General features: G+C 48.7%; 1 protein-coding gene across 2 annotated transcripts in view; it reads right to left on the bottom strand.

The window, feature by feature from the left end:
- SPOCK1 (SPARC (osteonectin), cwcv and kazal like domains proteoglycan 1) overlaps positions 1–8540 on the bottom strand; it is a 477850-nt gene extending 469310 nt beyond the window's left edge. For both annotated transcript variants that reach the window (XM_046665421.1, XM_046665422.1), the window contains exons 1-2: positions 8425–8540; positions 7630–7815 (exon numbers count right to left, since the gene is read on the bottom strand). In XM_046665421.1, the coding sequence (XP_046521377.1) occupies positions 7630–7815 (186 nt within the window). In that variant the 5' untranslated portion in view covers positions 8425–8540. The remainder of the gene's footprint in view (positions 1–7629; positions 7816–8424) is intronic.
- Between the last annotated feature and the right edge of the window lie 8480 nt (positions 8541–17020).

Genomic DNA, 17020 nt, shown 5'->3' with positions numbered 1-17020 from the left:
AAACAACAGAGAATGGACCATATGGAACTTCACATAGCCTTCTAGACTGGCAAGGAATGGAGCGAGACAGGCTCAAGGATAACAGAACAAATTTCCCCAACATTCCTCTAAGACGTGAGACAGAAAGCAATGTCTATAGCTGTATGCTAACAACTCACTCACGCTCACAGGGCAGAAGTTAAGATGAGTGACCCTCGGAAAGGAAATCAGAACAGTACACGAGCCACTGAAAGATCATGAACATCTACTTTGTGCCATGAGCTCACTCGGTCCTCCTCAAAACCCCACAGAATAGATAGGGTCACCGCAGTTTTACAGGTGGGGAAACTGATGCTCTCACCAAGACCCAAGCTTATATTTGGCAAGACTGGAATATGAACTCAGGTTAAGAGGGGGTTCTTCACCATGATGTGACTCAGACTCAAGAGATTTTCACGGGTTCAGGAATTGTGCCCTAATTGTGAGGAGGCTGAGTTTCCCTGTCAGTTCCTCGCCTCTCAACAGCAAGCCCATCTGCTGGTTTCCATCATCATTGTCAATTACTAATGGAATGAGATACACACGTCCCAAGCTAGCATGACTCACTGGGGCCAGCTCTCCGAAAAGAACCTCCTGCAGGTGTGGAAAGTCCTAGATAGTTCACTTATTCATTCATTCACTCAAATTCAAACATTCACTGAGCAGCCTTCTGTGCTGGGCTCAATGGCAAAGGTCTGGGGACACCAAGCTCTATACAATAGTGGATTGTAAAAGGGGTGATAAAGTTGTGAGGTCCTGGCTTAGAGATATGGGTTAGACCAAAAAAAAAAAATGTTTTTCAACGTGTATGTGATGTAGAATTTCCACCTACCAAAAAACTATAAAAGCACATGTGCCTATAATTCTCCTTTAGGCTTTCTTTCACCAGGAATTCATCAAGAGGTGTGCTTAGGTAACAATTCAACAAAATGCTTACTGACCACCTACTGTGTGCAAGGCATGGTAAGACTCAGGCTCTTACTTCAGGAAGCATCCAATGATTAAAGAAGCTAAAATATAAATATATACACTGATAAATTGAGGAATAATGTATAAAACTGTTATAGGAGTTGATAATATTAGTAAAAATAATAGCCTCCACTTCTTGAGTATTTATTAAGCCAGACACTTTGCAAAGAGCTTTGTATGCATTAATCAATTTACTCTTCATGCTGACCCTGTGAGGTTGGTCAACATAGTGGATACCCACTTCCCCTTAAGGAACTACCCTTCTACTCCCCTTTGACTGGAGCCCCACCACCACTCTATCCCCAGATCCCAGCCCCAGCCCTAGCCCCAGGGTTGGGCATGTACCCAGCCTGGATGATCAGCATATTCTACCAACTTGGCCAAAGTGATTGATTGGGGGATGGGTGCATAAAACAGGTAAATTTGACAAATGTCAATTCTGGGACTTTCATGACACTACTAAAACATAAAAACTACACAGCGACATAAATTTGTAGCTGCCATGAGTCACCATGTGGAAATAATCAGCCTGAGAACAAAACCAACATAGGGGAAGAAAGCCAGAGATGGGAGGGGTGCAGAGGAGGGGAAATGCCAGACACACCGCCCAAGTCCCATGATGGAACCTGAGCCCCCAGACCTGGCCTTACCTAAAGCCATGGCTTATCAGAATTTTCAGTTACACAAGTAAGTTTTCCTTTCCATTTAAGCCACCTTGGACTAGGTTCAGTCACTTGCAATCTTTAGTCCTCACCAGTAGAGAGTTATTATCCCACCTAACAAATGAGAAGTCAAGGATTCGGAGAGGCCAAACAACCTGAGACTACTTTAAATTAAACTAACCATCTAAGGCTTGGAGAGGCCGCAATGGCAGAGTGCATTTAGACCAGAATCCTGCAAGAATCAACCTGCTCACTTGCTCGGAGTCTGTTTTCTCCCTCCATCTGCCAGTGCCACGGTGGAGACACATGAGTCACCTTGCCATGGCTCCCTTTCTGCACAGTGGGTTTATTTCTTCTTTACCTCTATACCGAGGGGGTGGTCCTCTGGGGTCCCAGCTGTATCCAGGAAGCTATTAAACTCTTCATCTGGGCATTATCTTCTTTCTTTGTAGCGTACAAAATGTTGCATCTTAGGATTGATGGTATCTTATATTGAACGAAACATGGTGAAAAAATATTTGCAATCTTGGGCAAATTATGTAATCTCTTACAGGAAATTTGTTTGTAATTATCTCATCTGGGGAGATGAGACCAAGTGTGAGTGTGAGTCCAAGGACTTTCCTAAGGAACATATAAAGTCACCTCACCAGAGGAAAGGGAAAATGAGGCATCCTGAAGGTGTTCAAATTTAGATATTGAGTGGGCTTGGTTTGAAATATATTATATTGAGTAACTGAATAAGAAATGACTTATTATAAAATATTTAATTGCTAACATTGTCTCCCTAAGCAAGATAAAACAGTTGAGCTAATGATTAGGTCCCACTCCTCTAGGGGAGTATTACAGGTCCCAGGATCCATTTGGGACCACTTCTTGCTTTTGCAACAATCTCATGAGCATAGAGGGGAGTACTTAGCCTCCCAGCAAATCCAGTTCAGCTGACATGCTGTGCAGCCGGGTTGGGGGAAGACCAGGAGAGGCAGGGGAACTCAACCTGGGAACGTCAACTGGAGCAAGAAGCTCTGCCATCCTTGCCAGGCAAGAACTACGTTTTCTCTGGCAAGAACAAACTGAAGGTAAGGACAGAGAATACAAGAATGGTGTTAGGCCTATCAACTTTCTGACTGTCCCCTTATAACGATTCCTGTGAAATAATTGTTTCTATCAGTGGTCATCTAGTACAGGGGATTGAAGATAGCGGGTTCATTAAAGAGAGTCAGGATCACAAACTCATTTAAGTCTCCTTGAACCTGTTTAATCAAAATGATTTTCTGCTACTCTCTATTACAAGCTGCGCTTCTGTGGTGACAGATTAATGACTGATCTACTAAGCCATACCACCTCTCTTGTCACCAACCCCACCAACTGAGCCAGGCACTCTTCTCTATCAGTAAGCCCCACTTGCCCTTGGAACTCATTATAGCTGGATATTGAGATCAAATGAGCAGATCTGATGCTCACTGCCATCCCAGTTCTGCTACAGAGACCACCAAATGCGCCAGAGTGTGCACCAGAAGGAAAAAGAACATGGGCCGGTCCTTGTGGTCTCATTAGAATTACAAACTCAGGTCACTCCGGAGTAAGATAAATGCCAGCCAAGGCAACACTTCTGATTCTTCGGGCCTGCTGAAGGTAATTATCCTGGAGTTAAATTTCAGGGCTGGTTTCATGTGTGCAAAAGAAAGAAAATGTCATGTTTGGTGTAAGCAACAATATTATTTTAGTCAAATCAGAAGCTCATTATTAGCAGAAGATAAGTCTTAGTGTGATCCCTGCAATGAGCTGTGTCCACCTGGCTTCCCACTCCACTTTGTCTCAACCTAAGGTTCTTCACTGACTGCCCTCAGACATGAAGCAGGAAAGACCTGCAATGTGCTATCAGGGGACGCTCACACCCCACATCCACTTGGCTGTTGACCGGCTGCAGTGCTCAGGGAGAGTCTGGAGGCAGCCCACCCGGTTCCAGGCCAAGCTCCTCCGCAACCCAGCTCTGCAACTGTGGGCGAGAGACTTCATCTCCCAGTAAATGGGGGATAATAATAGTACTTCTCTCTGGGGATTATTATGAATATTAGATAAGATAATACATGGAAAGTACCTTAAACAATGTCTGGCACACCAAGTGCTTGATGTGAGGTATTACCTATTTCTCCGATGTTTTCATTTTTTAATTACAACCAGCATGTATTACCTTTATAAGAAAATTCATTTTTTTCAAAAAGAAAACAGAATAAAAAAAATGTGTGACAGCATAAGTTAAAGGATTTCATCCAGACAAAAGATTACCTGAGAGATTTATCTTGCTCACCCCATAGTCCATTGCCTAGCACATGGTAGAAGTCAAATATTTGTTGGGATGAATAAACATACAAATGCATATAAGAATGAACAGAGGAAAATTTCCTGACAGTAATGGTTATGGAAAGCCAAATCAGATTCAGAAAAAAAATCAGGAGAGTGGTTGTGGCATCTTCACTCCTCAAATGCAAGCCACAGAGGAGTTAAATGCATGACAGCTAGGGGTGGGAAACTATCGTAGAACTTAATATAAACATCTGCCTTCATCTTCTCCTTCTAAATACTGTATTTGGGCAAAAGTCTGGGCCTCCATCTGACTAAAACATCCCAATTGCTAGTTTTTTTTAAAGATTGGTACCTGAGCTAACAACTGTTGCCAATCTTTTTTTTTTTTTTTTTCTGCTTTCTCTCTCCAAATCCCCCCAGTACATAGTTGCGTATTTTAGTTGTGGGTCCTTCTAGTTGTGGCACATGGGATGCCACCTCAATGTGGCCTCACAAGTGGTGCCATGTCCACGCCCAGGATCTGAACCAGCAAAACCCCAGGCCACCGAAGCAGAACACGCAAACTTAACCACTCGGCCACAGGGCCAGCCCCCCAGTTGCTAGGCTTTATAAAAGAATAATGACCAAACTAACAGCCCACTGATACATTTAGAAGCAAACTTACGAATGCTGTTACATCTCTCCTGGATCCATCACTCCAGGCAACAAGCCATAGAGTAGTTGTGAAAGTTTTACTTCTGGAAAGGAGATAGCAATTTTGTGTGTACCAGGAGCAATAGGACCACTTTGAAGTGGTAAGTAGAGGCTGTAAGGTCGTCTCTGGCAATGTCATAGCACACGCAACAGGCAAGGGAGCATGGAGCACACAGCCTGCCATCATTTCCCTTTCAATATTAGCCCAGTAACAACCACCACTGAATATCATCAACTCCATAAAAGGAGCCCTCAGTTTTCACTTTCACATGTTCAAAAATCACTTCTAAGTGTCTCTCCCCCAAGTGCAAAAAAGTGATAAGTTGGGAGAAAAGCAAGAAGTTTTCCCTCACAATGACTTTCAAAAATTGACAAGCATGATAACAATAATCTCAGGGCACAGCCTCTCAAAGCTATCAGTGGCTTCAACAAAACATCTAAAATAATAGCAAAACATGTGGAGCTTTGTCATCCTCAAGGAAGGCCTGGCTCAGGGAAGACGGTCAGCTGCCTGAGAAATGGCAGCAGTAGCTGGGGCTTTGTCCACCGTCCACTGAGCAGCTCGTTTCTACAGGAAGGAACCTTCTACTCCTTGGTCTCAGGGGACCCAGGCTTTGTGGTTATTCCAAGTAAATGAACCAACTGAAGACTCTCGGACTTGGCCTTAAAAAGCATCTAGTTTGAGTTTCACAACACTTTAAAGAGATTAATGGCATTAAGTTATGTCGGAGCCATGGCTAACATTAGAAGATTCCATGAAGCACATAAAAAGCATATAAAATGGTTGATGGCTGAAGATGTTTGGGATTTTTTAACATTTTCAGATGTCTTTTAATGCTATGCTAGATTAAATTACCATTTTTAAAGAATACATGCTGCTAAAAATATTAGTTTAACACCTAAAATTGCTCCAGAAACAAAAAAAGTAGTATATTTGAACATGGAAGCTTTTCACTTTTTGGAGTTAAGTTTTGGACATTTTTACAATATTTAAGGTAGTATTTCCTAAACACCATAAGAATTACCTCATATGTTTCTTTAAAATGTGGATTTCCCAGCACTCAGTCCAGAAATATGGGATCAGAATCTCCAGGGGAGGAGTCTGGGCGCTATAATTTTAGAAGCACCCCAGGTAAGCTTCGTGATCAGTCAGGTTTGGAAAAACACTCTTCTAGGGATAAAAAATGTCAACATTCGCAAGAAAAACAAGGAATGAAGAGAAGCTCAATTTTTAAAAATTTAAAGCTGAATGTGAAGTAAGAATAATGTCATGCTTATGACACACTGAGACTAGAAAACCTTGCACAGGCACGAAAGCACAGTAAACCTTTCTACACCCGGAAGACCAACAAGCACAGATGCTTTCAATTCGCCCCAGCTGCCACGCGAACCAAGGTGTCTGCAAAGATGGCCCTTCACCTCTACACCTGGCCCGATTCTCCCGCGTCTAGCAGAGTTAAGCACCTGCCCTGTTCCTCAACTCTATCTAAAATATAATGTTAAAAAAACAAAGCAAAATTATTTCTACCCCATGTGAGTCCATGAATGGAGCCTTTACAGTTTGGGCATCTTTTTCAGCCATAGGCAAAGGTAAACAGTGCAGGGGTCCTCAGAGCTGAACAGAAAGGGGACCGAAGGTGGTTAACAGAGCAGGACAGCAAGGAGGCATGGCAGGAATGTCATGGTGGGGCTGGGGGATGGGGGCGGGGGTGGGGGCAAGGGAATCTGCTGCAAAAGTAAGGCCCCACATAACTGTGGAAGTTCACTGAAAGTGTTTGAACGCCTCTTTCAAAGAGAAGCAGCCCACCGTCAACTAGACAGAGGGGGAGGAGGACAGAGAGCGCAGAGATAAGTAGGCCCCCACTCAAGACTGGGTGTACCCGCTCCTCTAGAGCAGGATCTGGAGAGGTGCTCTTTAGCAAGTACCAGAGAACATCTGGATTCACTGGAGCCCTCAGACTCTCCCCACCAAAGGCTGGGGAAACTGGGAATGGGGTTAAGAGGAAGACAGCGAAGGAGGGCAACTCCCACCCGTCTCCCACCTAAAGAGCCCATGCCCTGTGACGAGAACAGAGACTCTGAGGTACGGGTCTCACAAGGGCAGGAACTCCTAATGTTAAGTATCATAAAAATTTTCTCCTAGCCCCCCAGAAGGGCAAGGCCCCAGCCCCTGGGGCAGCCTTTGAAAGAGCTGGCAGCAGCTCCCACAGCACAGAGGGGATGCCATCTGCTGGAAAGACTATGCCAGGTGCCTCTCGGGCATACCCATCCTCTAGGGCCTACCTGGGGAGCAACAGCCAGCCTCGGGGCAGAAACAGGCAGCAGGTGTGCCTCCGGGTGCCCAGGAATAACTTTCTCCCCTCCCCCGCTCTCCCAAAAGAGAAATCTTCTGCCCGCTCCGCTCCCCTTCAGGACAGAGGACCAACTCCATGAGCTGCCTGCTCCCTTTCCCTTCCCCTAAGGATGCCAAGGGCCAAAACCACCATGCTCCCCCACATTTTATCAGGCCCATTGCCATGACCCTGCAAACCTCCTCTCACACCTGGAACTCCTAGGTCCCTAGTAAATGAGCTGGGCTCACCCAAACCTAGCCCCTGCAGTAGGGTTTCTTCGGCGCACTCTTAAGATGGCCTGAATCACTGATGCCCCAAGGGGGTTATCTAGGGGCTGGGCAAAGTCAACCATGAACCTTAGAGGAACTCAGAAGCTTATGGAGCCTCTCTCTCCGCAGCTGCTCCTGTTCATTCCATTTAGTACAGTCACCTCCTCCCACCTACAAATACACACACCTGGACCACAGGTAACAGGCAAGAGCATCAAGCCTTCGAAGTTCTCTTTAAAGTTACTCTCAGGCAAGACGCAGCCCAGGAACCCCGGCCAGACCTGGCCTTGAGAGGTCTGCACCAGTCCGCTCCCCACCCAGGTCAGAGGCCCCCTCTCAGAGGGGCTCCCCCGCCCCACTGGGCCAGGCGGCGCTACTCACGTCTCGAAAGCGGTTCCAGTACTTGTCCCGGTCGTACTGGGAAACGGTGCTCAGCCACTGGTCATTGTCTAGGAAATTGCCGTTGTTGGGGCCCGCGCCTCCAGCGAGTGCGTCCAGGTGCCGGCTCTCGACCTGGAGGAAGCACCACGCCGCGGCGGCCGCGGCGAGCACCGCGATCGCTGGCATCTGCGGGGCCGGGAGCACGGGGACAGTCAGCCGGGAGGGCGGCACCACGCGAGCCCCTCGCCAGCACCGCGGTCTGGGCGCCTCCGCGACCGGCCCCAGCTGTCGGGGCGGGGGCTCTGACTGCGGAGACAGGGTCATCCCTCGCACACCTGGGGCCGATCTAGAGACCTAGGGGCCCCTCTCACGAATAGGGAGCTCCGTTACAAATGAGGAGGCTGCGTCACCAATTATGGGGTGCTATTAAACTATAGAGGACCCCCGTCGCCTATTCTCCGGGTGCCCCACAGACTGCTACTCTCGGATCAGGGTCTTTGGTACCCGTCCCCCAAAACGAGGAGCCCTCAATCCGCAAGCCGCACTCCCATGGATGGTGCCTAGAGCTTGGGGTAGGGAGGGGGGAACAGGGCTCCCAGCAGCAGTCCAGCCTCTGGCAGAATGGGAAGTGGAGGGGCAGCACCTGCAGCTGAGGGTCTCCCCTCGCCCGCCCCGCCGCCTTGGAAAGAGGGGCGCGCGGAGATACCCCCAGGCCCTGACCCTGCCAGCCCCCCGGTGGCCGCGGGGAGATCCCAACTACGCCAAGTTGGGGCGCGGGGTTCCGCGGGCACGTACCTTGGGCGCCGGCCTGGGTCCCCGCGTCCGAGTTGCTCGAGCTCCTGTGGCGCGGTCGCGGAGAGGGCTGAGATCGGTCGGCTCGCTCCCCTGCGCTCCCGCCACCCGCCGCCGCGCGTCCGGCCGCTTTGTGAGCCCGCAGCGCTCTGGCTCCGCTCGCTGGCTCGGGCGCGGCGTCCGCGGGCGGAGGAGCCCTGGCGCGCGAGCCGAGGCCTCTGGCGACCCCTGGCGGCCGCGCGATGCTGTGCGGCCCACCCGACAGCCCCGCCGCCTCTGGTCTATCAGACGGGATGTGCTTATCCACGTCTTAATACAGGGCCAAGATGGTGAGAGACAGCTGAGGGGCCTGAGAATATAAGGCCAGGCAGCCGGGCAGCGTTGAGGCATTCTCAAAAGGAAGGTCGTGGGGCCACCTAGGTCACAATCACCTTGGTAGGGGAGGAGAGGGCTTCTTAAAAATAGGGATTGCCTGCTCATGCCCCAGACTTGCTGAATCAGCGTTCTTTTTACCAGGGCCTCCCCAAGGGAAGTGAAGTTCTGCACTGACCACCCCGGGGCGTGCACCCAGCGGCGTCTCTGCACTCCCATGCCCCCTACCATGCCCACTGCTGTCAGTCCCTTAAGACAGCCCTTCTGGCCTCCATTCCATCATTTCTACATCCTGTGTTCCCACATCGACCCTGTGGGTGTCCCTTGGCGTCTGCTTCTGTCCCCACCCCTTGAGAACTGGTTCCAGTACCAGTCTGTTGGGTTTTCCCAGAGGGGAGGGAGGGAGCAGAAAGAAGGGAACCAGACCTGTGTCGGGGACAGGACAGGAAGCAGAAGGCTGGCCTTGCCTCCCACTCCCCATCTGCTTTCCAAATCCTCAGCCACATCTCATCAAATAGGCTGCAGGGGAACTAATGCAGTCCCCCTGCCTGTGTACAAGCGACACTTACCTGCTGCCTTTCTCCTGTACAACCACACCCCATTCCCTGGACATCTGGGTGCTCTTTTAGAATAAGTCTGACATGCCCACCCCTCTTCCCTCAGTACACACTTAAAACCCTTCATGTTGCTTTCCTGATAAAGACCAGACCCCTGGCTGGAGCCCCCAGGCCCTGCCCATCTGACCCCTGCCTGCCTCTCTGGCTGCCTCTCATGGCACTCACTCTTCCTTCCCTGACTTCCTGGACAGGCTGGCCTTGGTACCGACCTCACTGGAGATGGGCCCCCTCCAGCACTGGGCATTCACTTCTGCCTGGGCCACTGTCAACACCCACCCCCAACACAGGCCTCATTAACTCACACCTTGGCTTATCCATCCTGACTTCTTCAAACAGACTCTTGATAAGCCTGTAGACCAGTCCAGGACCCTGGTGACACTCTCCTTGAGAACACAATGCTTCTCGGCTGTAAGCTCACTACGCTTGAAATCACTTCCTCGTGTCTGTGCTCCCCACCTGGCTGGAGCTCCATGAGGGCAGAGGCCATGTTTGGTTGTTCACATACTGCTTCCAGTGCCCAAAGCCAAGTTCCTGACCCATAGCAAGCACTCACAAAATATTTGATGAATGAACGGCACCCACCCACACTTCTCAGCCAACATGCCCAAGATGTGTGATGCAGTGAGTCGTAATTTGTGTTGCAAATAATTGGGTTTCGTGTAGTTTAATATGTAGAAGTTGAATTATGATTTTTCCTAAAAAGTAGCAAATGCTTATCCTGACATTACTCTAACTGATTTACATTCCTGGAAGCTTTCTTGAAAGGGAGAAAGTGGAGTCGCAGCTATGTACTGGGGACTACATGTCATCCACGGTTTATTTTATCATGGGAATATTTGAGGTGATCCAGTATCAAGTCCTGGGTGTATCAGAGTGGGAGAGAGGTTTAGAAATGATGGAGAGAACATCTCTTACTTTCATAGAAAACCAAATAAGCAGCTACTTCCCCATTTCTCTGCCCAGTTTGTCAGCAAAACATCTCCAAAGAGTTGTGCTTAGATGTCATTTCTGCCTCCGCAGCTCCACTTCATTCTTCCGCCCACTCTAATCTGCCTTTCATCCTCACTGACTAACTGAAATGACTTGTCACCATCAGCAACCTCCTCCAAGTAACCAAACCAAGCGGGCAGTCCTCAATCCTCCCCTATTTAGCCTCTGAAAAGTTTCTTTGGGCTCCCATGGTACCATCCCTCCTGGCTTCCTGCTCCCCACTGGCCATTCTCCGGTATATACCGTGACTTCCAAGGGCTGAGGCCCAGGCCCTGTGCTCTTTCTGTCTAACCCTCTCCCTGGGAGCTCACATCCAGTCCTGTGCTGAGATGCTCCAGTTGCATTTCCAGCCCAGAACTGTCTGATGACTTCAGGCTGTACATCCAACTTCATACTTGACATCTCCTCAGGATGCCCTAAGGGTATGTCAAACTTTACCAGGTCAAACAGAAGTCTCGGTTTCCCTCCATGAACCTGTGCTCTGAGTCATCCCTATGACAGCAAATGTGTCCTTATCCACATGGCTGCTAAAGCCAGAAACCTACAAGTCATCTTCCATCCCTCCATTTCCCTTACCCCTCACTTCCCCTCTATCAGCAAGCTGATCCATTCCACTTCCAACCCCTCCAGTCCGTGCACTTCACGCCATCTCCACAGGCACCACCAGGCCCCCTTGGCCATCACTTCTCCCCTGGAGGACTGCGGGGGCTTCTTGGCTAGTTTCCTTGATTCTTTCCTTTCCCCTCCAGCCCATTATCCACTCAGGGGTGAGAGCAATCTTTTTAAAGCAGAAATAATTGGTACCAGCCCCAGTTACCTAGTGGTTAAGTTTGGCACACTCTGCTTCAGCAGCCCGAGTTCACTTCCTGGGCACAGACCTATGCCACTCATCTGTCAGTGGCCATGCTATGGTGGCGGCTCATGTACAAAAAGATGAAGATTGGCAGTGGATGTTAGCTCACAGCAAATCATCCTCAGGAAAAAAAACAAAAAACCCAGAAATCATTCTGTTGCCTAAAACCTTTCAGAGGTTCACCTTGACACTAAAACAAAAGTCCAAACTCCTTCCTACAACTCTTAAGCCCTGCACCATCTGGCCCCTGCCTCCTCCCCTTCATTCCCTGGGTTCTAGCCACGTTCCTGCTCATGGTTGTGCGCACATACCAAGCGTGTCCTCCCCTCAGGTCATCTGCATGGCTGGGCCCTCTGCCTGGAACAGTCCTCTCTGTGCTCTTCACAGGTCAGCTCCTTCTTAGCCCCCCAATCCCAGCTCAAATGTCACCACCTCGTTGAAGACTTCCCTGACCACCCCATCTAAAATAGGCCTTCCCCACCCCAGACACATCATTACTCTCTATCCTTGTGCCTGGTTGTTCCCTTAAGAGTCTTTTGTTCTTTTGTTTATTGTCAATCTCTCCCTCAATTCGATATTAACACCGGGAGGGCAAACATATTGTCTTTTTCATTCCTATATCCACAGGCTTATCTCAGAGCCTGACATTAGTGGGCATTCAACAAATACTTACGCAGTAACTGAATGACTGATTGAGGCAAATTCCATAACCTTAATGCATCCTAAAGTTTGAAAACTCTGTCTCGAGACATTCTCTTTGGTCGCCCTCCTACATCCCTTGTTCTGCAGACGGGAGCTCTGCTTTTCTGGCAGGGCCTGTCCCCAGTTTAATCAGAGGGCATCTGCTCTTGGCCGAGCTCCAGCTTCACAACTGGAGTCTTCCTGTAACCACCCACTGGGGTGGGAAGGGCAGCCAGAGCAGCACGGGCAGGTGTCGGGGCTGCTGGATCTGGCCTGAGCTGAGAAAGGACGTAACCTTGGAGAAGGGGCAAGGAGGCTGGGAGCTGGAGACCTGCCATCAGCTCAGCCGGCACTTCAGGGGAGAAATGTCAGATTTATTCGGCTGCGGGAAGCACCCGGGACCAAAATCAATACTGAGCCTTGGGGCTGTATTTCTGCTTTTCATTGGCTTACGCACAACTATAATAACTCCTTGTTTTAACATAGTTCTTATTTCCGAAGAGCCTCACATGTTTTATTTTCAGTTTAATAGATCCTCAAACATGTGCTACTGCGTAGTCTGAAGCTGACATAACTATCACCATTTTGTGCTGAGGATAGGGGAGCGCAGAAAGGTTAGATGAACTGCTGAAGGTCGCAGGAAGAGAGAAAGGTGGATCTAGTAGTGGAAAGTTCAAGATATAGCACCCTACTTCATGATGCTATGCTGGCTAGAACAAGAATCACTCCTTGGGCTCCATCCGATAGAAGAGGTGCCTGTAATACTTTGTCATCAACTCAGATTTATTTTTAGCTGCAAACTCACGTATCTATCTGCTACGTGGCATCTCCATTTGGCTGTCTTGCTGGCACTTTGAATTCAGTGTGCCTGAAACTGAAGGCTTGAGCTGCATCCCCCAGACAAACCCGCTCCCCTTCCCATGTCCCCACCTCCAGAAAACGACCACCATCCCCAACACTAGTGTCCTTCTGACCTCCCCCCACTGTCAGTGAATCACCAATCTGTCAAGACCACCTTTTCAATATTTCCGGTTCCACCCACTCTTCCCCACTGCTATCCCTTTAGAGTCCATGTCCCCACCACCTGTCACCTGCACTCCACAGAACTCCTCACAGGGGTCTCTGCCTCCCGGCTGGCCATGTGTAATTCGTTCTCCATATAGGCGCCGGAGAGGTCCTCTCTCAGTATAAATGTAATCACTTCTCTCTCCTTACTGACGTTCCTGTGCTCTCCAGAGGGAGATCAGGTCCCTCACCACTGCTCCCTGTGCACCCTGCTAAGCCCAGGGGCCTCCAGCTGCCTCCATCCCACACATCCCTCCCCCTCCCCCTCTGATCACCTGCACCCTGCCCCTTCCACCCTGCCCCTGCTCCACCTTTTTGTGGGGAGCTCCCTACAGCCTGGATGCTCCCCGCCCTCCCTGCCCTTGCCCTGGCCAGCCGTTACTCACCCTTCAGGTCACGGCTTCACTCCAAGTCCTCCGAAAAGGCTCTCGTGACCCTAACAGCCTCATGGCACTAATCACAGCTGTATAATGTCCCTGTCCCACCAGACATTCAGGGGTGCAAGGGCAGGGTCCAGGTCTGTGTCTGTCTCATTTGTAGCTGAATCTATAATGCCTAAAAAAGTATCTGGTACATAGTAGGTACACAATAAATAGTGAGTAAATCAATGAATGCTCATGGCTCAATGCATTTATTTCTTTCCCATCTCAGAAGCAAAGAAGCTCCCAGGTTTATATTGATATCTTAACCCAGAAACATTTAGTGTATAGAAGGTGGGGACAGTGGAGGATGACATGACCTCTCTACTCCCAGTCTGTTCTGCTGGTTTGAGGGTGATGTTGAAACATATCCTGGCCCCAAGAGGAGGAAAAATGAAATAGACACATTTCTTGGCACCATTGAAAACAGCTCACCCAGCAGGGCCTGTAACTTCTAATAACAAATCAATTTCACCTATTGATTACATGTATTCGGCACAGCCAGGCTCACTCCATCTCCCCACATCCCCCGTCACCATCCCTGCCCCCAGACGCATACTTTCTTGCTTTTTTTCCTTCCATGCAGAGCCATGGCATATGGGCAACCCTGCTTGGGAGGAATTGATTTTAAGCAAATGAATATCTCACAAATAAATGAAAATAACTGTCAGAAAAGCCTAATGGCCAAGCAACTACCCAAGGATGGAGCAGAGAGAGCCATCCTGAGCACAGAGAAAAAAATCCTGAGGGCGACAATGCTAATAACATTTGCTAATGTACATGCAGCATGAACAACGTGTCAAATACCGCAGTCCCGTGTGTTATCTAATGGAATCCTCATGGCAACCCCATGAAGTAGGCACTGAGATAAGCCCCATTTCATAGATGAAGACACTGGGTCCCCAAGTTGTGTTATGGTTCACCCTCAGAGAATAAATGGAAGGATTTGAACCAGGCACCACCTGGTGTCAAAGCTCCCACTGTGACCCACCACAACACTCAAACCACCACTGCCATCACCCTCACTGCCCTCACCTCCCCAACTAAATTCACTCACGTACTAGCAAAAGTCACCTTTTGATGTAAATGGGCTTTTACTAATTCATTTATATACAGTACATGTTGTTCTCATGAAGTTTAGTGTCTGGTCCCATGAAATGTATTGTCTAGTTGGCAAGATGTTAAACAGGAAATCACACTAATTATTTGCAATGTGATTGTATATGCATCAAAAGGTGCTGACAACTGTGACTCATTGAACAGTGTACCAAAGGACTTAATATGACCCAGAGTCCATGATGACGAACTTGGTCACCGTGGACTATGAAATAGTATTTGGCTGCCAGAGGCCACAAGTTTGGTCCTCACCCTGGAATACTGAGGCCCTCTCTACCTCTGACAGTGATGGCTGCTTATAAGATGCCTGGTGAAATGAGGTGAGGTGATGTCTTGACCCACCTATGTGGGTCTAACGTCTGAAGTCTAACGAGGTGGCCAGGGATCATGGGAAAGAGACCTCCAGGGACTGATGCATGTGTGAAAAGTCACTGGGGATGGGAATGGAGGGCCTGGGTTGCCCTGGGGAAGGCAGCCTCAGGATCCTCATTTAACCATTCAACAATCAGCTAGAGAGTAGGCCCTTTGTTCCTGGCTAGATGATGCTGGGGACACCACAGGAAACAGGATAGATTCAGCCCTGGCCTCATGGAGCGTATTCTAACAAGGAAGACCTCAACGCCTGTTTGCAGCACCAGAGGCAAGCTTGCTTGGCCCAGATGGAAAGAATTCATCTTTGTTTGATTCCTCTGTGCTCCTGCAGGTTCCCAAAAACCTCTGCCATCCTTCTGCCTGGAACAGTCTCCCAATTCTCCAATGGCTAAAACAGTCCTTTGAGTTTGTGAAACACCGTCAGCTGTCATCAGCACCCCACTTCAGAGAAGTTCAAACAGCATGCATCTTAGAATCAATAAAATAGTGTAATGTCTACCTCATAGGGTTAGCAAGAGGACTAAGCAAGGTTACATTTGTAAGCCGCTTAGAACAGTGTGTTACATGTAATAAAATGCTGTGTAAGTGCTGGTGTGTTAAATTAAAAGTTCCTCACTCAAACTTATGAGGGAGATGCACCATCATGCCACTTTATGTTAAGGACTCTGAGGTTTGAAGAGGTTAAATGATTTGCTTAAGATTATAAGGAATCTGAACCCAGGCATGCTGGCTCCTAAATCCGTGTCTACACCTTGATGCTGGCTGCCTCGCTGTCTTCTCCTTATCCTGTGCTTTGAGCTGGAAAATGTGAAGATACCTGATCTCTGTTGACTGAACAACAAGCCCTCAGAGATTTGAAGACAATTTTCTTTTCCTTTCCCAGAAAAGCCATCCAAGCTCCTTTTCTTTTTCTCATTAGCTTTGTGTTCATTTAAAGAAGAGAAATGCACCCACGTGTTGGCATCAGCCTCCACACACACTACAAAGATGTGAAATGGGCTGGCCGGGGCCTCCTTCCCTCTCAGATTCAACACCAGATCTCTGCCTTTAGAAGGGTTTCAGTTTGAGGGGGATGCAGGTTCACACCCTGAGGAGATGAGGGCCAGGGAATGCCAGGCCAACAGAGAACTTGGCTGTGCCTCCAGAGAGCAAGGCTGCTAAAAGAGGCCCCAACTCAGCAAGGATCCCAAGACTGAGAGCGACATGGAGTCCCCCGTGGAAGAAGCTCTCCAAAAAGTTTTCAAGCTGGGATGGAAACGAGAGCAAAACTGGAGCTAGAGGAGTCACACAGAGCCGGGTGAGCCTTGGAAACAGGACAAAATGCACCAGACTAGTTTGCTGAGTCCCCAGAGAAGCCCAAGTGTTAACACTCTTAACTGGAGCACGAACTGACTCAAAAGGGTTTCTAAAACCACCCGGTGAAGCAGCTTGAACCAAAACCAAACTTCCTGTAAATATTTCCTACCCAAACTCCCAAAAGGGAATACAGATGGGTAGGCAAAGTTGTACACACTAAAGTGAACCAGCTCAAGGGCCCAGGAAGGAATGACACTGGGAAGGCATCGCCTCAAGGCAAAACAGTCCAGAGGGCCTTGACTGATCCGTGGGAAGAAGACAAAAGCCTCCATCATTGTGCTATCTGTGCACAGCACTGAGGCTCTGGCCAGCCTTGGTCAAACACCAGCTCAGCCCCTTACTAGAGATGGACATTCAGCTAGTCAGTTAACCCCTCTGGGTCCATTTGCTTGCCTGTAAAAGGGGGATAATAATAGCGTGCCTTCTTTATAGGGCTGCGGGGAGAATTAAGAGGCATGTAAAACTCGCAGTGTCTGGTGTCTGCACATGAGATACACTATAAATATGGGACGACAGTGTCATTGCCATTCCTGTAAGATGCTTTACAACTTACCGTGCGATTTCTTATTAAAGTCTCACATATGAGACTCACATAAGCAGGTCAGTTCACTCCTTTATAGAATGAGAAACTTAGAGTCAGAGAAGGAATTTTAATCTCTTACACACTCCTCTCTACTAGGTATTTCTTAAAGTCAAAGAAAGAGTTAGGAAGAATTTGCCTGGCTACGCACATATTCGCATATAATTTACAGATGCCT

Source organism: Equus quagga, chromosome 7 (genome assembly GCF_021613505.1).
Source record: "Equus quagga isolate Etosha38 chromosome 7, UCLA_HA_Equagga_1.0, whole genome shotgun sequence".
NCBI classification, from domain to species: Eukaryota; Metazoa; Chordata; class Mammalia; order Perissodactyla; family Equidae; genus Equus; species Equus quagga.
The sequence above is the reverse complement of the archived record's forward strand: the minus strand, read 5'-3'. Positions and strand labels throughout refer to the sequence as shown.